The 24054-nt window shown below is 43.0% G+C and overlaps 1 protein-coding gene and 1 long non-coding RNA gene across 2 annotated transcripts in view; one reads left to right on the forward strand and one right to left on the reverse strand.

Moving 5' to 3' along the window:
• Positions 1 to 826: 826 nt before the first annotated feature.
• On the reverse strand, positions 827 to 8626 carry LOC129380815 (uncharacterized). Its single transcript, XR_008609013.1, has 2 exons — positions 8410 to 8626; positions 827 to 2290 (listed from the first exon to the last, which is right to left on the reverse strand). It is a non-coding gene; the product is annotated as an uncharacterized lncRNA (long non-coding RNA).
• A 12-nt stretch (positions 8627 to 8638) lies between these two features.
• Positions 8639 to 24054, forward strand: part of LOC126547271 (hydroxyacyl-coenzyme A dehydrogenase, mitochondrial-like) — a 29498-nt gene continuing 14082 nt past the window's right edge. The window contains exons 1-6 of the mRNA XM_050195237.2: positions 8639 to 8836; positions 8961 to 9089; positions 12530 to 12687; positions 13239 to 13365; positions 16192 to 16281; positions 20273 to 20345. Of these exons, the coding sequence (XP_050051194.1) occupies positions 8723 to 8836; positions 8961 to 9089; positions 12530 to 12687; positions 13239 to 13365; positions 16192 to 16281; positions 20273 to 20345 (691 nt within the window). The 5' untranslated portion in view covers positions 8639 to 8722. The remainder of the gene's footprint in view (positions 8837 to 8960; positions 9090 to 12529; positions 12688 to 13238; positions 13366 to 16191; positions 16282 to 20272; positions 20346 to 24054) is intronic.

Raw genomic sequence — 24054 nt, forward strand, 5'->3', positions numbered from 1 at the left:
ATAGAGCACGAGAGCCCACGGTGACGATTGCCGCTTGCTCTACCAGCTTAGAGCTCTACCTAAACAGTGTGTGCTGAAATAGTCCACTTAGTGGATCCTCACAGAATCCTTCCCGACTGATGTTTGTGTTGGTAGGTTGCAAGCATTGCACTTTCTTTCCTTTCATGTGGGCAGTTCCCACATATGGATGTCATTTAACATATTGTATTCATATTGCCTTTGATCTATAAATTTCTAATTCATGCTTATAACCAGGCCTACCAGCTCTTGTCCTGCATATTTATATAGCCTTCTCATTTCTGCATCAACACTGCACATATTTACAGCAAATTGGAGTCATTCTCCATTATACCCTCAAGCACTTGAAGTAGACACTGCAATAACCCCAAGGGAGGGGGGACAGTAACGCAAAAACCTTATTGGGCTTGTAGTGCTGCTGAAGGATGCACACATACCATGTATGCTAAAATTCTCAGCAGACATTCCAAAGTTTGTACGAGTTCGATTTTAGCTGGCTAAACTGAATGATTCATATTGAAGGCAATTCTTGCAACACTTGGTCAAACTGAATGAAACTGGACAGCACAATTAGCTGTGTTCATCTACCATTTATACGACTGCTGCCCCGAGCATTTTGCCTGTTACTTTGCCTTTCGTTTCTGTACTATCAAGTTCAAGTACACATGTACTTTATCACTGTACACGTAGAATGGCTTCAAGGCTTTTCCTGGGCATTCAACAGTCACTATTTATTCCTATAAACCTTCCTGCATGTGAAGGCAAAAAAAACTTATTAATTCATGCTGGAAGTATAAAAAGACAGGTATTTGCACAGAAAATTTTTATTTTGAGCACCGAGGTTCTTGCTGATGTAGATATGGTGCTCGCTCCCTCCTTGCCCGAAGCATGTGCTTGCTGTACACAGCACCTGATGATGGCTTCCTAGGTCAAAAGATCAAACTGAAATAAGAGGCATTTTGTTTTAGCTCCGGAAAGAGAAAGCAGGATTGAGACATTAACATGTATAAAAAATACTTGCCTAAAGAAAAATTAATACACAAGCAAATTCACTAAAGAGGTTCACTTTCAAGAGCAAAAGTATGGTTACGATGAAAATTACAAGGACGCTTCACTGCTCATTGAGGTTTCGGTTCAGTAGTTGTTGAGCCACAAGGGTTAGCATGCTACATCTTGCATATTATGTTTTGTAGAACAATATTGCACTTTGAACAATGTAGTGCCTATTTAAATGTACTGACAAGGAATGCTTAAACTCCAGGCTAGTTTGGTCTGCACAAGATATGATACAGACACTGTACTGCATTCATTTAGTGTTTTTGTCACTGATCTCATGCACAAAGGTCATTCACACCTATCCTACATGAAATGCAGTTTCTTTGAAGCTTCATCTAGTCCTTGAATTTGCTGCATGCTTATGTCTAAGGGAATTCGTTTGGTTCCTTTTAATGTAGTACATCTAAGCAACTGCTATCAAATGCCCATAGTGTTCCCTTGCATGTACAAAACATTTTTGGCCCTTTCAATGCACAATACTCATTACATTTGACACTTGGGACTCGTGCAAGGCGCCATTTTGTATTATATGCTTGTCCACATCTGATAATACCTTCATAGCTGGGTCATTCCCATGCCAAATGCCTTGGTTATTACTGTGACCATCTCACACTTTTCCTTTAGTATCTTCTTGTCCACTTTTAAGGAAGCATCCCACGACACAATGTCTCCATCCTAGTGGTGCTATGGAGTTAACTTATGTGCTAGTTGTAGCAGATGACGTCAACTGAAGGCCACTGAAGATAAAACTCTCTGCGAGAATTCCTTTTGCACAATAAATGCAAACAATACAGAATAGTCAAAATGTAGTTATCTGGCAAGACTGGCTGCATCCATCATCTTTGTTTGGTGCAATTCTGAGGTGGCTCCATGTTACAAGACGCTTGGCGATTATTGCCATGTGACTGTTCGGGACTCTATAAAACACAAGAATTGCCTTACTCCCGCCTTTCTCTTTGTGCAGCAGCCAACGTTATTATTCGTCCAATCGCACCGTGTACTGTTCGTGTGTCCATAGACTAAATTCTTCACCACATTGTTTTTGCGGTATTTCGTGAGTGACCCATGAACTCATCTTGGGGTGGGACTTCTTTGGCGTCTGCTTCTATCTCTTGTCGTCAGCGCCTCACACAACTGGATGCCACTGGCAATTCTTTTCCTAACCACGAAGAACGCATTCGTCTCGTCACCTCTTCCGATTACGTTCTTTGGCCACCTAGAGAAGAGATTATAGGTGTCAACTCCTGTAACATTGTGGATGGCGGCATACTCATTCTACCCTATGACCATACCCTATCTCGAACAATTCTGATTACCCCTGGCCTTATTCGCTTCTCTGAGGGGTCTGCATTGCTTACTGCAATAAACCAAACTCTCGAACCCCAACTGTTGCCTCGTGGATCAACTGTCACTTGAGCTGTTGACACTCATGTCGTTGCAATTGTCACGAAGACAGCTCAGTGTGTTCTTGCGTCTATTACCGTGCGCTGAACAAAATCGTGCGCAAAGATGTTTACCCCGTGTCACGGATGGATGATGCACTAGATTCACTCCACGGTGCTGAATATTTTTCTAGCCTTGACTTTAGACCAGGCTATTGGCAAATACCGATGTCCAAATCCGACAAAGAAAAAACGACATTTGCTACCCCTGATGGGCTCTACGAGTTCAGTGCGATGCCTTTTGGACTCTGCAATGTGCCTGCCACATTTGAACGCATGATCGATAAGTCTTGTGTGGCTTGAAATGGAAAACCTGTCTGTGCTATCTCGACGACATTGTGTTTTCAACCATGTTCTCACAACATTTGCAACGTCTTGATGAAGTCCTTGCCTCTCTTGCAAATGCTGGCTTGCAGCTCAACACACGCACACACACACACGCACGCGCACACACACACACACACACACACACACACACACACACACACACACACACACACACACACACACACACACACACACACACACACACAAATGCAGTTTCGCCAGCAAGGCCATCAAAGTTCTGGGGCACATAGTCAGCAAAGAAGGTATTCGACCGGACCCCGAGAAGCTTACTGCCATCCTCGAATTTTGTGTCTACTGCGTCAAAAAGACATGCACAGTTTTCTTGGACTTGCTTCTTCCGGCACTTCATATGCAACTTCGCTGCGCTTACGTCCCCGCTCCATCAACTCCTCGCCAGTAATGCGCCCTTTGTTTCGTCCGACGAATGTGAACATGCTTTCCTGCTTTTGCAACATTCCCTGACGTCAGACCCAGTACTGTGCCACTTTGATCCGACCGCGCCCACCATCTTTCACACCGACGCTAGCAGTCAGTCTCGGTGCCATTCTACTGCAACGTGACAACACATTCCGCAAACGAGTAATTACTTATGCTAGTCGTGCACTAACCAGTGCAGAGAATTACTGCAGGAGTGCCTTGCTGTTGGGCAGTGCAAAAATTTCGCCCATATCTTCATGGCCGCCATTTCACAGTCGTTACCGACCATAACACACTGTGCTGGCTTTCATTGCTAAAGAATTTATCAGGTCACCTGGGTTGCTGTGTGCTTCACCTACAGGAGTACGATTTCAATGTCACCTACAGGGCTGCAAAGAAGCATCAAGACACCAATGCTCTCTCTTGCTACCCTCTGAAGAATCATGACGATTCACCATAACCTCTCTAATTGTGTACGTCCCGAGTCCTCTTCATCGGCTTTACCCATTGTAACCCTCGAATGGCTAAGACACGACAGCCCATCTGTCCTTGTGTCCCACCAACGCATCGACCCATACTGCTGAACTATTCTCCAACGCATGGAAGATTCTTCGTCACCTCCTAACGCCTGACTTCGTCGACAACTTAATCAATTCAAGCTGCACAATGAGGTTTTACATCGCAACATTTATCACATCGATGGCAACAAATGGGTCGCGGTCATACCATGTTCTCTGCAATGTGAGGTGCTTGAAGCCTTTCACGATCATGCGACGACTGGTCATCTAGGCTACCACAAGACTTACAACAGAATATGAAGTCGCTGCTCCTGGCCTGGCCCACCTTCAGCCGTTGCGAAGTATGTTGCACCCTGCGTTCATTGTCAAAGCCGCAAACGACCAACAGCTCCTTCTGGCTCTTTACAACCTCTGCCTTGTCCCGCTTCGCCTTTTGAAGTAGTTGGAATAGACCTGTACGGTCCTCTTCCCACGACCTTACATGGCAATCGTTGGATTATAACGGCCATAGACCACCCAACACGCTATGCGGAGACAGCATCTCTACAATCCGGGACTGCTGCTGAAGTCGCTGATTTCTTTCAACACATTATCTTACACCGCAGCGCTCCGCGCGTTCTCCTGTGACCGCAGCAGTCTTCCTCTCTTCTATCTTTACCGAAGTTCTGTGCGCCTCTAACAGAATTCGCAAGACGACTTCCAGTTACCATCCACAGACCAACAGCTTGACGGAGTGTTTTCACCATACCCTCTCTGACATGATTGCAATGTACATCCGCCCTGGCCACACGAACGGGGATGCAATCCTGCCGTTTCTGACATTCGCCTATAACATGGCTACGCAACGTACTACTGGCTTTTAACATTTTTTCTTCATCTATGGCTGTTCACCAAGTTTCATTCTTGATGTATCATTCCTTTCGACTCCTGTACCCCCATCAGTTCCTTTCTTGGAACAGTTTGTGTCTTGCCTCGCGGAGTGCAGTCGCCTTGCCCCGCTTAACACAGGCGTCTCCCAGGACGCTTGCAAGTTTCGTTACGACTTGACCCACTGTGCTGTGACTTTTTCTCCTGGTGACGAAGTTCTTTGGACTCCTGTGTGCGTTCCTGGCTTATGCAAAAAATTTCTGGTGTTTTATTCGACTTTCCGCGGTCGTTGAGCAGACATCACCTGTCAATTACCATGTCTCGCTTGTTAGAACGCCACCCGATTCCCGTTGCTGTGGCACAGAGATAGTGCATGTCTCCCGCTTAAAACCAAATACTTGACGCATTTTATAGTACTTACGCGCAGCCAGGCGGCCGCTTCCACAGAGAGAGAGATTTAGCACGGGCACAACACATGCCTGACTTTCAACTTCATCATCTGCACATCTTTTTTATCTGCATATATCATCACTAGCAGCACAGTTTAATCCTCGAGGTAGTAGTCCGAGCTTGGCTGGAATAAAGCGGTTCCTTACGATACATATATATATATATATATATTTCTTGCACTTCAAGAAACTTCGTTTGACCTCGAAGACTTGAGCACTGAAGTAACGGCGCTAAGCATATACAAGACCTCATAGTAGGAGACAGTTCAATTTCACAGCCTGAGTCCCCTTGCTGGTGTAATCTTCCTTCGTGTAATTGTTGCATACTTGGCTATCACTAAGACTGCTTCGCCTTTCTGCAAAACTGCAGCCTCTTTTTTTTTTCTGCTAGTCCGAGCATAAGTGCTGCCGCACATGACTGCTGTTGATTCTGATTTCGAGTGAATCTGGCTTGGCCTCATTATGGTTACTGAGTGAATTATAGAGAGAGAGAAATAGAAGAGAGGAAAGGCAGAGAGGTTAACCAGACGCATGTCCGTTTTTCTACCCTCCACTGGAAAACGGGGTATAGGGACGAAGAGAGAGAGTGTTCCACAGCTATCATGCACTAAGATTAAAAAAAAAAAAAAAAAAAAAAAACAGTTCCGTTACTCGAAGAAAACCTAGTGCATATTGTTTCCAGTAAAGTGGAGTAGTAGCCAGTAATTCTTTCGTTACTGAGATTTAATTTGGTAATTACAATTATCTAACTCGAGAAGTACTCTCATAATTTTCAGTGTCAATGAGGCATTTGTTGGCATCCCAAAATGACATCTAACTGCAGTGTTTTCAGCGACATACTAATCGCGTACAATTTTACCGACTGGAAAATAACCTCACGAACTATGAAAAATACCATGTGAGTGAACTCTCACCCACATCATAAAGCAGTGCCCTCAAATAAGCTGATTGAAAGTAACTGCATTGCCTATCGCAAACCCGAAGAGACAGCGCACCACCTTGATAATGGTACGGAAGGAGCCCCAACAGCAGTTTCGCAGCTTCTCCTTTCTCTGTACGTCACACTTATTATCCCTCTCTCAAGGCCGACTGATAAATGATAACAAAAGCACCTTGATAACGCAGCCAAAGTGCAGCTCTGACCACACACGAAATGTGAGGAGCAATGTAATAGGCACAGAATGTTTCAAAATCCAGACTTTGCTCGCACCGCATCGAAAGAGTGCGGGCGAAGTTATATTTCGCACCAGAAACTTGCTTTGGACCAAAGCCAATATAAAGTGAGCGTTTTATTTTTCATGAAAGTGTACACGTGCTGCAAAAACAGGTTCGTGTCAACAAATAAAAGCGAAATAAACACACTGGAAAGCGACCAACTTGTAGAGAAAAGGCAAAACCAATGCGTTCACGAAATTAAATATACCACTTCTGTGAGCCGAACTGGCAATCAGAATGTCGGCACACACACACACAGACAAAAAAACAAAACAAAAAAACTGTGTGCTCTTACTATCTATTAATTCGTAAGCTGCGTTGAACATCAGCCTAGAGGACGTGTTCAAATAGGTCTCCTTTTGGAGCTACGCAGTACTGTCTATTTTATCACACCTTTAGTGGCTTTCTTGATGACCGATGCCGGAATTCTATGGCAGACATCCGTTATCCTTACCTTGAACTAATGTGACGTCCGGCACAATCTTTCACATAACCCCAAAGAAAGAAACTTAACGGAGAGGTCACGTGACCTAGCCGGCCTCTTTACAGGCTCGTGCCTTCCAATCTATTTGAAAAGTAGCACCCAACCAGTTTCGTGCTCGGCTGCTGCTGCATGCAGGTGGCCCATCTTGCTGATACAGCAGAAGTGGAAAATGTGACAGCGGGACTTTGCTGAGAAACTCATCAACCACTCCTTCAAGGATTTCGTTCACATAACGCTGTCCAGTCAGCGCGTGATTGAAGATGGTACTGATTATTGCACTGGCGTAAATTCCAAACCACACATTGAGCGACCACTGGTACTGGCGCCGATTGCACTGTACTTAATGTAGATTGGAGTCCCTCCAATAGTGTGCGTGAATGACAATGAATGTATATATGATGGCACCTGCACTGTTCTTTTGCGCAAACTCATCATGCCACAGGTTCTTAGTGTCAAGATGTAAAACTTACCAGACCCAGCTTGTCAGTTAACAATATACACTATAGAATTAACATCTAAGGTTATCACTAAGATGAGTGCTAAAACCCCTTAATGCTTACATAGGACCAGAATTCACAAGTGGCTGTAATATCAACGTGCAAGGGCTCAGAGGGTTCCTGAAGCACTCTTGAGCACATGAACATAACTTCCAGCCTGGATATACACGTGCGATGGGAGACAATGACTCGTTACAAAGCCATACACAACACCCTTTCTCACAAAACCTTATGACACTAGTAAAATTTGTTGGCCAAGTTACGATTTATCCTACTTTGAAGCAAGCACATAAAGAGAACATCCCAGTCTTCATCCACGATTAGATCACCAGTATTAAATGGACCCACCTTAAGGGTTATTTGGCAACAGCATGTGTATGTCCATGCTTGTATCGTTTATTGATTGTCCCGCTCTAGTAGAATGGACGACCACGCAGCCTGATCATGCACTTTGTAATGAAGCTTCTTTCTAGAAAATCACAAATACCGACCGCACACACAACCTTTGTCACATCTGCACAGAGCACTCGAGCGTTACGCTGCGGAGAAAGGTTACCAGAGAATGGCTGTTGACAGCGCAGCGATATTGCTATGTAAAGGCTCATTTTACTATGTAAAGGAACGCTGTTTCCCGCGCGTTTAATGACGCCGCAAAGCACTCATTTAGCGACTTCATTCACTACCGCCCTTAGTCGGCGGACGGCAGACCTGAACCATGTGTCAGGAATGTGCGTTTACATTGCGAGATAAATGATGAATACTCTTTATTTTCTCTAAACAAGTGCGAGCACATGCCGCACTTGGGTCATCTGCCATTTACACATTCTGCCGTGTAGCAGCACCGTAACCAGGTAATGTTACGTTTAAGTGATTGTGAAAAAGGCTCTTACAAGTTTGAAGGAACCTAAGATAAACAGTGTCGTCTAATATGTGTTCTCGGCGCTAGTACACTGTAGCACTGGCTGATCGGTGCGGCGGTCCGCGGGATGCGTCACAAGGAAAATAAGCTGGTAAGGAACCTGGAAATGAAGTATCAGGCAGCCGAAAGCGTAGGTTTGCATAGTAGAGGCACATCGAATGGAAAAGTGAAGTACTTACGATAGCTTACGCTAGCACAAACCCCGAAAAATAAACGATCCACATCTTTGTCCAGTTGTTTGAGCGTAGCTCACCTTTGAGCTTGCCATTCTGCCGCCAAAACCAAAGACGGATGTGACATCACGGACGCGAAAAAACAAAGAATGAATGCGACATCCCGGACGTGACGTTTGGGTGAACCTAACGCCTGCGTTCCGTCGACCGGGTGAACGCAGACACTTTCAATCAGTTGATGAGCGCGTGCGCCCGGTTTTATCAGTGCTGTTTGCTGGTTCGGCCTGTTGTGACGGGTTTGGGAAAGTTGCCATAGGTCATGCTTGCGACCTACCTTTCTTCTCGTGCCTTTTCTTCGTCGTCCATCGCGCGGACAGCAATTAACCATGTTGTCATCGTCGGAGGCGGGTCCATGGGAGCCGGGATCGCGCAGGTATGTATAATAGCTGCTTGTTCTTACATTACCCCACCAAGGTCATCGCGAATCACAATTTACACCTTGTGCGCACTTTGCGAATAGTATAGTGTGCAATGATTTGTGTCTTATATTGCCCTAGGTCGCCTCCCAAACGGGCCACCAGGTTGTCCTTGTCGACGTATCGAACGAAGTCCTCGACAAGTCCAAGGTCCGCATCGAGGAAAGTGTGAAGCGGGTTGCGAAGAAGAAGTTCGCTGATGACAAGAAGGTGTGTGTTCTTTTTAGAGAGGTGTGCACTGAAGTTTTGGTGTGGTTCTTGACAGTTAGGCAGTGCAAGTTATGGAAGTTTTTCATATTCTAAAGAGCTATTTGATAAAAGTGTCTGCGATTTCTGGCCTTGATTTTTAAGACGGCATTTGTTTTTGATGCGAGAAAACAAATTTGGTGGTAAAATTACTATTTTTATAGGCTGTACTGTTGATTAGCACCATAGCACCGTTATGAATTTTCAGACAACGAAAATTTACACTTTTTACAATGGACATGATGATCACGATACAATTGTGACAGCCGTTTTCCGAAAGCTAAAGACAAACGCCGCAGCAGAAAACTCGGACGCTTTCTTTCTGCTTGCGCCAATGTCCTAAAGCACATGTAAAGCAAACCCCCCTTATGTAATACCCTTTCAAGGGCCTTTAGCAGTATTGTGAAATACATTTAAAAAAGGAAGTGCATTAAGCCCTCAGACTTAAATATTGAAGCTATAATTTAGGTCAAGGATGATATCATTGCACTTCTAAGAAACTTCTATGTACATATTTGCATATTCTCATTTTAAATGTAATTAGTCACATGATTAGTCGCCAAGCAAGCTGTTTGTCTTAGTGGCTTGAGTCCATATGCTCTTGTGCATCATTCGATTCACTAGGTTCCCGCTCACGTAGGATCGGTCAAGAGTGCTCGTCTGATGGACTGCAAAAGATTGTTTTCTGCTGTGCGTTTGTCAGTGAGATGACCACTTACACTTGTGATAACAGTGATAACGGTGGCACAGCTTTGTCAGAGCTAATGATAAAGGGTGAAAGGAATAAAAAATTGAATAGATTGTTATAAATTGTGGTCCTTCGGCTGCACATGTGCCGCAAATTATTGTGGCCGCAGTCAGACGGCACAGCATGTACCGCATGTACCTTCGTACCACAAGCGCCTTCGACCAAGAAACCATATTGTTTCCTAATATTTGTAGGAAACTTTATGCAAGGCACAGTGTCTTGCGGGCACCAATGCCCAGAAAAGAAAACAGGTGACCAGAGTGCATGAGCTGGTGGTGTTGGCAGAGTACAGTGCAGCAATGGCAGAGTGCATGTGTAAGCTGCTCAACTGTTTTGGTGCGTTGCCAGGTATTGCTTGTGAATCGGCAGTTTTCAACAACCGATTCAGATGCGTGTCGCTCTTTGTAGTGCGTCTGAATCGGAAGTTAACCTCGTAAGTTACCATTAACTAACACAAACATGCATTTGTGAAAAGTGCATGTAGAGCCGCACACTACATGCCCTTAAAAAAAAAAATATCAAAGACCTCGAAAACAAATGGTATAATCCTAAACATGCGACCTCACATGTCATAAGGAAGTTCTCTTGTTTGGTTTGGCGATAACCTGATGTACATTTAACACGTATTCGTATGTTTGCATAATCAAATATTTGTCATCATCATCAGCCAATTTTTATGTCCACTGCAGGACAAAGGTGTTCCCCTATTATTTACAATTACCCTTTCTTGCCCTAGGTCATTCCAACTTGCGCCTGAAAATTTCCTAATTTCATCACCCCACCTAGTTTTCTGCCGTCCTCGACTGTGCTTCCCTTCACTTGGCACCCATTCTGTAGCTCTAATGGTCCACCACTTATCTACCGAATGCATTACATGGCCTGCCCAGCTCATTTTTTTCCTCTTAATGTCAGCTAGAATATAGGCTATCCCCGTTTGCTCTCTGATCCACACTGCTCTCTTCCTGTCTCTTAACGTTACCCCTAACAGTTTTTGTACTATTGCTCTTTGCGCAGTCTATAACTTGTTCTTGAAATTCTTTGTTAACCTCCAAGTTTCTGCCTTATACGTTAGCACCACTAGAATGCAATGATTGTACACTTCTCTTTTCAATGACACTGGTAAGCTTCCAGTCAGGATTTGGTAATGCCTGCCATATGGACTCCAACTGATTTTTATTCTTCTGTAAATTTCCTTCTCATGATTAGGGTTCCCTGTGAGTAATTGACCTAGATAAAGTCTTTGTACACCAGCATACCTACGGGCTTGGCAGTCGACGCAGGTGTCTCAGCCTTCGAAACGGACGTAAGTTTGCCTGAGCGTACTCCTATTGACGTTCAGAATTAGAGGCAGCTGCTGAGGTTTTGCCTCGAGAACACATATTTCACATTCGAGGGCTCTTTTTAAAGGCAGGTACATGGGACAGCAATGGGTGCTGCCGTATCGATTATGCCAACAAACCTTATGATGGAATGGCTTGAACAATGCGCACTCAGTTTATTCAGCCCTGTGTCCAAAACCTTTCTACGATATGTAGACGATTGCTTCAGCACAGTCAAGAAGGAGGCATTGACAGCGTTCACAGAACACTTGAATGGCATGAATGAGGCAGTCAATTACTGTAGAGGAGCAGCAGCACGGTCAGCCTTCCTTTCTTCGAAGTCCTCGTCAAGCGCGAAGGAAATAGCATGTCCTTCAGCATGTAAAGAAAGAGTACCCACACAGGTCGCTATTTGCACTTTAATTCTGCGAACCCTGCCTCCCATAGGAAGTCTGTAGTCGCCTCGCTTGTGAATTGCACTAACAGGATCTGCAAAAAACCAGAAGACATCACTGCTCACATACAGCATGTGGATCGGGATCTCTCTGACAGCAGCTACCCTGACTCGTTTGTGTGTTCTGTGGAACGTCAGCTAGCACTTCCTGCACGCATCAGCAACGCCCACCCCAAGAGTCATGCTCCTGTGCCATATGTTCCTGGGATCAGCGAGCACTTGGCACGGGTTCTACGTCCCTACAGTGTACAAGTAGCACATGTGCGAACAAAAATGTTAAGACACTCCCTCATAAACATTAAAGACAAGCTACCTAAAGAAAAATTCACAGGCATTTTCTACCGCATCCCATGTGCAGAGTGTGATCGAAGTTACCTCAGCAAGACAGGTAATTTTCAGCAAAGACTGAAGCAGCACATGTACGACATAAAAAAGAAGAATGTATCTTTGAATGCTCTCGCCGAACACGCAGAAACTATTCGCCATGAAATAGACTGGGACAACGCAAAAATAATGGAAGAAGAAAAGAACTGGGTTTCTTGGGCTTTTCCTTGAATCCCTGACAACCCAGACCATGGAGCACACACTTAATCGCAATGATGGCAACTTTGCCCACGTGTACGCACTTTGCCTACATCACATCTTAAAGCCTACATAACCGGACCATTTCCGCCTTCAACTTCATTATGAACAAGGCTCCCGTGCGGGAACCGAAACGTCTTTTCTTTTATAAGCTTTCGTGGTCGGTGCCCGCTTTTAACTGTTGTCATTGTTACATTACATGGACATGCATAAATTACTTCATTTGTGTGTGTTACTTATGGCATCTTTCTTGTGAAGAGATTATATATATGTTGTTTTACATTATTTTCTGTAATTCCAGGCAAGGGAAGAGTTTGTGCAGATGACACTGTCTAATATAGTGTTGAGCACCTCTGCAGAAGAAGCTGTCAAGAACACTGACCTTGTTGTGGAGGCCATAATTGAAAACATTGATGTCAAAAAGAAGCTCTTTGCAGCACTTGACAAAGCAGCAGGCCCGTAAGTGCTACTCCGACAAAATACATATATAGTGAAGTACCACTAAATTGAGCACCACTTAAACTTGTCACTTGAATGAACAACTACAAAGTTCTTGTGCCTATTGGCAAGCCCATGCATTCAGGTTTCACTTGAATGAATGGTCACTTGTAAAAACTGAGTTTTTAAAAAGGTCCATTGAAGATAATTACTAGAGAAGCTTTACCATGCTTGATCATAGGTCTCCATTGTGAAATAACCTACATGGTACCTTTATCAACACTTGCCTAATAATAATAGACAATTTGCACAGTATGGGCCAGTCTTGTAGCTGCATTTGCGAAGCAACATTGAAAAGCATTTAGATTGTGTCAAAATAATTTACAGCACCATTTGATAGTCAGTTTTTCTGTAAATATTATGTGACTATGACACTCTAATCCATGGAAATTTGGAAATCTTACTGATGCTGTTGGGGGGGGTATCTCGCAATAGAGATTGAGAATAGTATCTCGCAATAGAGAAAAATGTGGCAAACTACTTTTGTGTTTGTTTCCTCTCGCCCTCTTAAGGTCTACGATATTTACGAGCAACACCTCATCACTACCCATAGCAGAGATTGCTAGTGGCACATCAAGAAAAGATCGTTTTGGTGGCCTTCATTTCTTCAATCCTGTGCCAGTGATGAAACTTCTAGAGGTTGGTTGTATGCTTCAGCTCAGCATATGGATGTTACCCTTTCACTCCTTATTTGCAGCTGTTTTAGCATTTCTCAGCAGCATAAAAAATATTTAGGTGTAGTAGTAGTAGTGTTATCCACGTCGCTTAAACAAGAACACAGTTGCAGGTTTGTAGTGTATAGCACTTACTTTTCTGCTAATATTTTACTTGTTATTCTGAAAAGTTAAAAAACCAATACTGCCTCAAGTGACCTGAGCATTGGAACATATCGCAGTTTGTTAGAAGCACACAAGCTGTGGTAGCTTTTACCAAATATTGCTTTCATAAATGACAAAAAAATCCAGGGGGAGAAGCTGCATATTGCAGTGCTTTCTTTTCTTTTTCTTTTTTCCTGTGTTCCCATGAAACGTTTTCAAAACACAAGAGAGAGGGGAAAATATCATTCTGTAGAAGGCTGAGGTACATCACTTGGCTATTTTTACACATAAATGGTCGAGCAGTTGAGCCATTTTTCATATCTTGGCACTACTTTCTGCATACCATCCTCAAAAGATGCACATGCGAGCTCTCAGACAACTACTATTTCATATAATGGAAATAGGAAAGTCTCGCAGCTTTCATCCTTCTAAGCTGTAGGACGGATAGTTAACGAACCACTGACATGACATCTTCAGCTTGTCATTTTCTTGCATTACGAGGGGCGTTTATAAAATTCTTTTTATCGGTACCATGAATTTGGAGCAGACATACATGACAGGCATCAAAATGAGCACATATGTCTCTATAGTACCACAGAACATATATAGTACCAGAGAACACCCCTAGATACGAGATACGAACACCTCTCATATTAAAACAAAAATGGCAGTGTCCATTGGGAAAGTTGGTTGAAGCACGAGCAATGAACCGCTTTCAGCATTTTAAGTTACCCATTGCCAAGGAGAATCATGCCGAGTTTGTGGCACTGTATGGTTTCAATGCCCCAACCTGCGACACCCTTGTGAAATGGCATGGGTGATTACAGTGTGGCCAAATGAGCTACAAAGATGAACGGAGGGGCCTACCATCACTTGATAGTGAGCCATAAATTGATGTGCAAGTGAAGGCTTTAGTGCTTTCTGATTGGTGGGTTAATGCTGAATAGAAAGTGTTGCAGGTTTACATCAGATATGGCTCAGATTAAGCTTCCACCCAACTCTCATCACTTAACTTTTTCCTTACCCATAAAAATCTGCTCATTTTCTTTGCTTTTATGCTTGAATGTTTTATTTCAAGACGTAGTAGTCACAGTGTATACAGTGGCATATAAATTGCAGCCTAATTACTGGTGTTTTGAATGTAAGTCAAGCAGGAATAATTGCTCAGAGAGTTTTTGAGAATTGTTATGGGGAACAACAAAGAAGCACTTCAAGAAACACGAACGAAAGTAAAAATTTGCTATTTTTAGTATAAAGATCATAACACAAGTGCTCATGTTGTGATCCTCTTGTCTTCACCCTTGTCTAGTTAGCACTGCTGCTTGTCAAATATGACCTGCACCAACTCGCACAAGTTTCCCTGCCACAGCTTTTCTGTGCAAGCAGGCGGGCCTAGTTGTGCATTGTACAGTACCTGGACAGTAATTTGCAGTGTTGCTCAATATTGTACAGTAATGAGTAAGGGCATTTGCACAGGTGATGTCCAAAAGTAAGAGACTAGACTGCTATTCAAGTTTTAAGTCGAAGGTCAGCCTGAAATTGGCGCTTTTGTGTGAGTGAAAACCCCATACGCAGGGATGGATCGCTTTTAATATTTTGTACATACACTGTTGAAACATTGATGGATAAAAGCAACCCAAAGTTGCACTTGATATTAGTCAGGCACAATTATCAAAATAACATGCACTAATGAGCATCTACCGGTGTTTGAGACATCATTGAAACAGCCTAAGCATCGGATCAGAAAATTAGACAACCTGATAGAACCTTCTGTGTCTTCACTGCTGTCACTGCTGCTGTAATTTAAAAATGATGTTGCCAAGTCGACCAAAGCACGTATTTTGAATCATTTGATTGAGGAAGTGTCGGGAGCACTGGAGGCTAGTTTCCATGATACCCCCAGTTGAAGTTTAATTTTTCCAAACTGCCCAATCTGCCAAAAATTCTCAAATCTCGCCAATAGGTAAAGTTCAGCTATCCTTTCCTATGGTGCATGGCTTTGCTAGTAGAATAATTCCAACAGAAATGTTTAACAATGCGTCGAGAAACTGGATCAACTTGATCAATTGCTTTGGGCCTGGTAAAGAAAGAGTTAATCTCTGTCTCTTCATGGGAGTAACACGAACTTATGAGTACCCCTCATGAATGAAGGTCGAAACCCTCTAAATCTTAGAAAAAGTACTGACAATTGACAGAGCACCCTAAATAATTTGTTAAATAATAGTTGAAGGCAAGAACGAACATTAGAACATTTTTGTGGCAGGCAAGCTCCCAAATTTCCTACTCGTCCGTTCTCTTATACTTTTATTTATTTCGTTTAACTTTTCGCTTATTTGTTTAATCATTAGGAGTAATAGGCTGTTGCAGCTACATTGTGGGGTTGTGCTAATGGAAACTGATTTTATTATCTTCCTTTTTCTTTTGTTCTTTATTTAAAATGAAAAGGCTTCTGACGTAGCCTGCTTGTTAGCCTGCTGTTAACACAGGTCATTATTTTAAGGAGCATAGTATTACAAAGTGCTTGTATTACTGCATCGTAGTCTTCGTGAAGGGATAGCAAGAAGCTGGTTACAGAACAAGCCTGATTATATCCATCTGTGCAGGGCTTGTAAAAGTTGTTTTTTTGACTATGGGTTTAACTATGCAGGTTGTGCGAATCTCTGAGACAAGTGAAGACACATTCCAGAAAATGCAAGCATGGGGCAAGGCTCTCGGCAAGACAACTGTTGTGTGCAAGGTGAAAACAAGCTTTTGTAGCCAGATAAGGCTTAGCTTTGTTGCGCTACATGCGAAAGAAGCAAGGGAAACAAAGATTTCCGGACAGTGTAGTATCCAGGGGAATAATAATCTTTAGCAGATCTCCTTTTAAGCTTCTTATAGCAGCATATGCTACCTGTAGCCCTTGTCATTGGCCGATTGTGAACTCTGTATACCTGTATATACCAAAATGGGTTGTAGGCTGTCAGCAGATGAAAGGCATACTCTCTGGTATTATGTCATTCATGCAGCAAGTAAGGGAAACCTCTAATCAATTGGAGAAGCTCACCAAGAGTGTGGGCTTTGTGGTTATTTGTGCCATCAACTAAAATATTTGAGCAGGTTAATCGTGCCAGCCTTTGAGTAATGAAAACACTTAATTGGTTCTGGCAATTTTTTTTTTTAATCCAGGAACTGGCACTGTTGCAACTCTAATTACCCAGTACTTGTCCTCCAGAATGAGATAAGTATTGTTCTATCTTGCATATGCAGATCAAAGCAATTTCTTTGTAATGCAGATAGTGAGAAATTCGGTATGTGTAGGATATACATGCAAGTTCTCAGCAACCGTTATGAGTCCAATTCTATTAAATAGGAATTTTTTAACTGTTGCAAACAGCATGTTCATCCTTCTTGGTAGCTGCAAAAGGTTACTTTTTAGCATTCAAGAACTTTGTCATTGCAGTGTCAGTATTTAACTGTATTAACACCCGAGTGTAAATAAGTTTGTGTGTATAGATGCTCATTTCTACTGAATTCTTCTGTGATCAATGTGAATATGAATGCCTATGGGGAGTCTCTTCATGTATTTGAGCGTCATCTTGAACAATAATGAGCTCAGATGGACTTCAGTGCAAAAGTTCCTTTAAGCCCTCCTGTCACTTACCTACCTATTAGAATGCTCAGATTGAAAAAGGTTTTAGCAAGGAATGTGTTAATGTCACATCTCTCTATGTTGGACAGTCTGGCGGAGAGCAGCCTTTCCACCTTTCCAAAGGTGTATTACATAAATATATGGTCTTTTTCAGTGCATCCATGTGCACTATGCATACATAGAAAAATTTGAGATAATTTGATCATTTGTACTAAACTGTATATTCATCAGTCAATCAGTCCTTTATGTGAAGTGGTGCAATACTGATAAGCCCACATGATTAATAAAGCACCATTCGCCGCTTCGAATAGCAGCTTTTCCTGCTACAAAATCCGCTACAAAAAGCCATATTCCACTTGCACCACTCTTAAATCATTAATACATTAATCAGAAAATTTATTGATCAATCTCCCCACCCTTCACACTTGTGGTGTCAATGCAAAGCATGAATGGCAAAATTCTACAGGAGGGCTCATGAGTGCTTTACAAAAGCTTGAGAGAGGCTTAGCAAATCAAAAATGCACTGTCACTTTGTCTTTTGTTGTATACCGTAAAACCTCGTTAAAGGGACCCTGAAATGATTTTGACGATTTTGTACAGAAGTACCGAGTCGTTAGAGTAGGTCCTTCTGATCATTAATGGATGCATCTAAGTGCACCGTGTAAAGCGTGTAATTTATTATAAGGTTTTAAAAACGAACATCGCTGCAGATCGCAGCACACCGCTCGGCTGCATTTTCAGCCACCCCTAACCATTCGGCTTAAATTGCCCTAATGACGCTAGTAGGGCGAGTTATCCTACTGGCTGCCCAGGGCACGTCATAAATAATTTTTGAAACTTCATGGTGAACAAATGTTGTTAGTAATAGTTGGAATGTTAGTTAATTTGTTTCTATAAAAAAAAAGGTAACAGAGAATGCACAAGAATAATTTTTCGCTACGCTTAAGCACTTCCAGCAAGTGTCGTCTGCTTGTGTTACAACGTGCACCGTTTTGATGACAGGTCCGCGGTCAGTGTCGGTCTCAGTCTTTTCGCGAGCACCATGATTTGCCTTTGTTGCTTTCTGGGCTGCAAACGTAGCAACTGGCAATATGTCAAGCTGCGACATCGTGTCCCTGTGCAAGGCAGCAGACGAGCAGAGTGGATGCAGCGCATCAGACTGTCGCTATCCGATTGGCGCCAGGATTTGAGTGTTTGCGGTCGTCACTTTACACTGGAGGATTACTACCTCAATAGCGTTTTGCGGGTCCAGTGTTTGGGTAAACGCAAGCGCAAGGGGACAGGGCCTGGCCGTTTGACCATGCCGTTTCACAGTATGAGCAGAAGCGCAAACGTCTGCACGGTGCAGCCACCTGGTGGTACAGAGCTCATCCAAACACGGTAGCAGTAACGAAGTGTATTCTTCTTTGCTGCTGGTATAAATTTTTCGCAGGAGCGTAATTGTTAACACATTGTTTTTGTATATGTTTAAAATGTTTTACACTTGGTTAGAGCAATATTAGCTCTTTGTTTGGCTGGTTAAACTCTGCACCAACAGGTGGCTGGATCGTGCAGACTGATCAGGCTGCTCACGTATGCCTACGCTAAAGTTCCTTCGTCAGCTTGAGTTTATGCCTCCACCCATCCGTCGAAACGCCCAGCTCGCCTGTGGTTACCGGAATACCGGACACGTTCGGCGCTGCGACAGAATGGTCGCAACGCACGCTGCTTCGATAGCTCTTGCTTGTGGTCGACTGCCAAGCGGCTGGCGAAGATGTTGGAGAGGCTTCACGCGCTCACTCCTAGAGAACCCGAAGTAGACGACAATGACGTGCCATCATGATGCAGAGCCAGTGAAGGCGGAGCTTAGCCCCGATCATTCGGCGAACGAGTGGAGGAGAAAATGCATGGTTATGGAGGAAGGTAACATGCAATCGTCCATAGCTCTCTTAATATACGGCACAAGTCGTGGTGCCAATGATAAACTTTAGCTGTACCCTACGCATCTACAAAATTTGTTCGAACCGTTTCAGGAGCCCTTTAATTAGGCCCCCATTAATTAGTAAAATTGGATAATTCGGACTCGTTCTCTGGTCCCGGCAGGCATATGCATTATTTAATGCAGTCAAGCTCTCGTTAATTCGAACAACTCTCGTAGCTCGGCAAGTGCAGCAAAGGTGCAACTCAAGAGAGCAGAAATGGCTTTAGCGTCCAACCGAAGCAACGCGGCGGGGTCCGCATCGCTGTAGTCATCAGCGGAAATATCATGTGAAGGAGAGCAATGCCAGAATGCTTCGTGCTTATATGTGTCTTTAAAGCCTTTATTATTGTGTTTACCGCAGTGCATAACACAGCATTAGCTGCTTGCCTTCATAACTGTGTAGTTGCTATCTATGATCGCGTCGTTAGCCACCACAGTTTCATCCCCAGCGGTTACAGCAAACAGTAGTTTCGTTTTGAATTAGTGCGCGCGTCGGCTGTGTGCCTTCAGAACAGCAAGGCCGCCGTCTACGATCGCGTCGATAGCGGCTGCATCTTCTTTTTTTTTTTTTTTTTTTTTTTTTCAGCAAACAGTAGTTTTTTTTACTCGGCACACGCATTGACCGCATGTCTTTAAAACTGCGTAGACCCGGCCATCCATGATCGTCTCACTAGTGGTCATGGTTTCGTCCGCAGCGGTTGCACCTAACAGTTGTTTCGTTTTGACTCGGTGCAAAGCTGTCAAAAATGAAGAACATCGGCTACATCATGATGGATGGACAATCTGTTGGCGACCAGCTGACTGGCAAAAAAATAATCGGGATGTGCGTGCGGTAGTGAAAAGTGCATCTCGGATGAGGGCGCGCGCCGCAGCTGCGCTGCGAAGGAAGTCGCATGACTTTTCCTGCTGCGAGAGCCAATCAGTCACCAGATGACGAGAATTGCAGCTTCTGTACTGCTTTTGTGCAACATAGAAAGAGGATTTGCTCATTCACTCAGCAAATGAAAGCTTGTTTATGTTGTAAGCATTTGTTTTTCTTGATACCCTCGCTAATTCGACATTCGGTTAATTCAGACATTTTTTTTCCATCCTGTGAAATCCGAATATAATGAGGTTTTACTGTATTCACTTTTACAGGACACTCCGGGATTTATTGTTAATAGGCTACTGGTTCCAAGTCTTATGGAGGCAGTACGGATGCTGGAGCGAGGTATGCAAACTGCATTTTGCAGTTCACGTCATCTGAGAGGCAACTGTTTCCATTCCCCATGCTTTATGTATAAGTACTGCATATATGTGTTGCTAGCAGGCATGAGTACTGGTTGTGTTCAGATAAGGAGTCGCAGAGTGTCCCAACAGTTCTTTGTTTTCAACTAAATTTTTGTATTACAGAAAAGACCACACCATACACTTGAACCAAGCTTGTTATTCCAGTGCATATGGTCTTTGCTTCAATATGAAAGAGGTGCAAACAAGGGGGAAAGCCCAGCTTATGATATTGCATGGCATTCCAACTTTGAAATAATTTTTGAATGGAAGGCTATTTCTGCCTTTGTACATTTTATACAATTAATAAATATTTCTGTTTATTGCACAGAGTGACAACACAAGAAATAAATGGCAAATTAGCATTTTTATAGAAAGCCTATGAATGGGCCATTTTTGGTAATTTTAATATACTACCACAACTATTTTGATTTGCGATTCTTTCTGTGCATACTTTACTGCTATTCATAAGCATATATTCTTAGAAATGATTTTTTTTAAATGTCTGAAACATGTGACAGGCTTCTTCTGCAAAAGCTTGTAATCTAAGTATTCAATTTTTTTCTTCTTCCTTGTCCTGCATTTTATTGCATCCCTGCACTCTTATTCTCTTCAGACTTGTAGACCACTCAGGAACATGATTGCTTTTCGAGTCAGTTGAAAAACCAGTTTTTTTTTTGTTTAAATACTCCAGTTAAATGCTGAAGACAGTATCTCCGTGTAAGTGTAGAAAGTAACCACCTTCTTATGATAAAACCTTTTTTATTGGCCTACACACAAAAGAAGATAGAACACCATGTGGTAGGTTGGCATATTAATACTGCATCCTGAATGCTCGTGTCAACTCGCAGTATATTCAGAGTGCACTTAACAAGTGCTTTTCGTTGTCTGTGTTGACACAAATATCCAAACCAAATTGGTGGGAATTTCCACAAAAACTGATGGCAATAATGTGCTTAAACTACTTTAATGCAGTGCCATATGCATCTGCCTTTATATCCGGGATGAATAAGTTATTTAATTGCTCCAGAGTTAATATTAAAAAGTGTTAAGAGCAATGTATTGATTAAAGTACCCAGGAACTCAGGAGTGTAACGAATTGGTTTGTGTATTATTTTAACAACCGAGGTGTTGCCTTGGGGGCAGAAATAAACAACCAGCTGCAAATTCAACACAAAAATGACACTTTATTAACAAGCATCAAACTGTGCTGATGCTTGATCAGTAGAAACAAAGAGCATGCAATAATCTATACAGGCTTAAATCATTTGGGCTCAATGCCATCATGATTAATTCAAAGTGCCATTTACAAGGTCAGAATCATCATTTTCAATGAACCATTGTAAGAAAAGAGTTCACCATGTGTAAGTTTCTTGTGTAAAAGATTCAAGCAAAGGATGGTCGTGGATGGTCATGGATGGTCATGGATGGTTGACTCCTACAGCTATCTGCTTGTTGAAACACGGCTCACTTCTCAGAGTGGAAGAGATGGCACAAGTTATTGTCATGAGGATCCACATTCTGGGTGGAGGCCTCTGCGAGCCCAGGTCCAGGCGACCGTCAAGCCTGTTCCTCCGCTCCCCAACCACCTTCCTCTCATGGTTCCTGCCATGTCGTCATCGGGAAAGGACAGGCCATTGGGAAGAGCAGAGCCCGCTTGCTAGAGGCCTTATGAGCTTGGGTCCAAGCACCTGACCAGCTCCCACCTCTGCACTCTTAGCTGCCTTCCCCTTTTCAAACTCACCCGTGGACTTTGATTTGAAATTTCTTTTGTTTTCATTGTGATGCTCGGCACATGCTCTCGCACCAAACCCATGCAGCATGTCGTCATCTTCTTGGCACACAAGATCGTGCGGCGCTCCGATCTCGCAGTTGTCGCACATCATGACAATAAGCCCCCTTCAGTGGCCTACCAACTATTTCTCAAGTGGAGAGGCAAACTGCAAACCATTCGACCTCCTCCTCCTCTTCCCCACATGCACGCACGCACACACACAGGGTGTTTCAGCGAACTTTCAAAATTTCTTAAAGGTTGCCTGTGGCAGATAGCTCAATTCTAGTTTATGAGCCGGTCTACTCGAAGCGGCGGACACTACTTGCAAAAAAAATTGAAATGCACAATCGACTAATTAACAAGAAGTAACTAATTAACTTTTTAGCTAATTAGCTTATGACCCATATTGCAATTCATAAATTCTAGCAGTGGACTTCGCAAGGCGGATCCACTTGGAACAAGTTCCCAGCACGACACCAGTTTCGAGATATAAATTCTCGAACTTTGCGGAGAAATGCATTGCCGTTCCAGTTACTTGTCTGCATCAGTGCATGAAACAATGTTTTGTTTACAAATTAACTGGAACTCCAATGCAATTCTCCGCAAAGTTCGGAAATTTATCTCGAAACTGGTTCATCTTGAAAATTCGTTCCAAGTGTATCTGCCTTGCGAACTCCACGGCTAGAATTTGTAAATTGCAATATGGGCCATAGTGTAATTACTTAAACTTGATTAGTGATTTTTTATTAATTAGTCGATTTTGGATCTCAATATTTTTTTTTAGTATTGTCCGCCACTTCGAGTAGACCAGCTCATGGTTGTATAGTAATCTCATTAAGGGGTTCTTGTCTCAGTACATAGTACGTAATTACGGCAATCCTTTCGTCTAACAATCCTAACAGTTGTTATGTTGCTATGATGAGGCTGAGTCACATGATCAGAAGATTGGCTGTAAGTAACCTGAGAAGGTTCATGAACAGGATCCACAAGCTGTCGCTTAGCAGATATGATTCTAGGTAGCCTCTGGTCATAACATGTCTGGTTTTCCTCGTACGGCTGTCGTTAATCATGATGTTATCCTCAATCACTTTCTCTTCCTCAAAGGAACTGTGCACTGGCAACACACAGACCGTATGGGCAACCACATTGTCAGAGCTCGGGATCCATCGCTAGACAGTTCTGTTTTCTTTTTTGCAGTGAGGATACTACACACCGCTGCGCTTTATCAGCTGCCTCGGGATCTGCTAAAGTGTCTGCATTTCCTATGGTGACTTTGTGGTTGTCATCAGCGTACAATTTGGGCAGAATTGTAAAAGAGTTCTTTTTACATTTTTGCAGCTCGCTACAAATGCATGACAAGGTCCCTGATACCAGTCTATCTGATCCAGTTGCTGCTACACATGATATAACATTTTCTTCACAGCTGGCTTGCTCCTGCAGAGCTGTCAAGCCTTTGATGACATTTGGTCACCTTAAGCACCTCTGGACTCGCAACACAATGAGGGAGCTTCGTTGCCAGTATTGATTTGCACATGCTTCTTGTGTAACAAAACTTCATGCAACTTTAACCGTAGTTTAGAAGAACTTCTTGCTGGACTAGTTGGTGCATTGCTTTGAAGAACCAAGTTGCACATTCAAAAAGACAACCACAGGAAAAGGCGACAGAGACTGAAAGAGCACAAATGTATCAACTGGTTTTATTTGTGTGAAGGTGCCTTATATATGCCGAATCACAGCCAATGAAAGGATGAGGAGAATGAAAGTGGGAGAGTAAAAAAACCCAAGTCAACTCGTAAACAACAACAGCTGCGCAGAAAAATCTTTTCCTTTTGGTACAATTTGACAGAAGTGTCGCTAACACATTTATTGCCATTTTCCT

Source organism: Dermacentor andersoni, chromosome 1 (genome assembly GCF_023375885.2).
Source record: "Dermacentor andersoni chromosome 1, qqDerAnde1_hic_scaffold, whole genome shotgun sequence".
In the NCBI taxonomy this organism is placed as follows: domain Eukaryota; kingdom Metazoa; phylum Arthropoda; class Arachnida; order Ixodida; family Ixodidae; genus Dermacentor; species Dermacentor andersoni.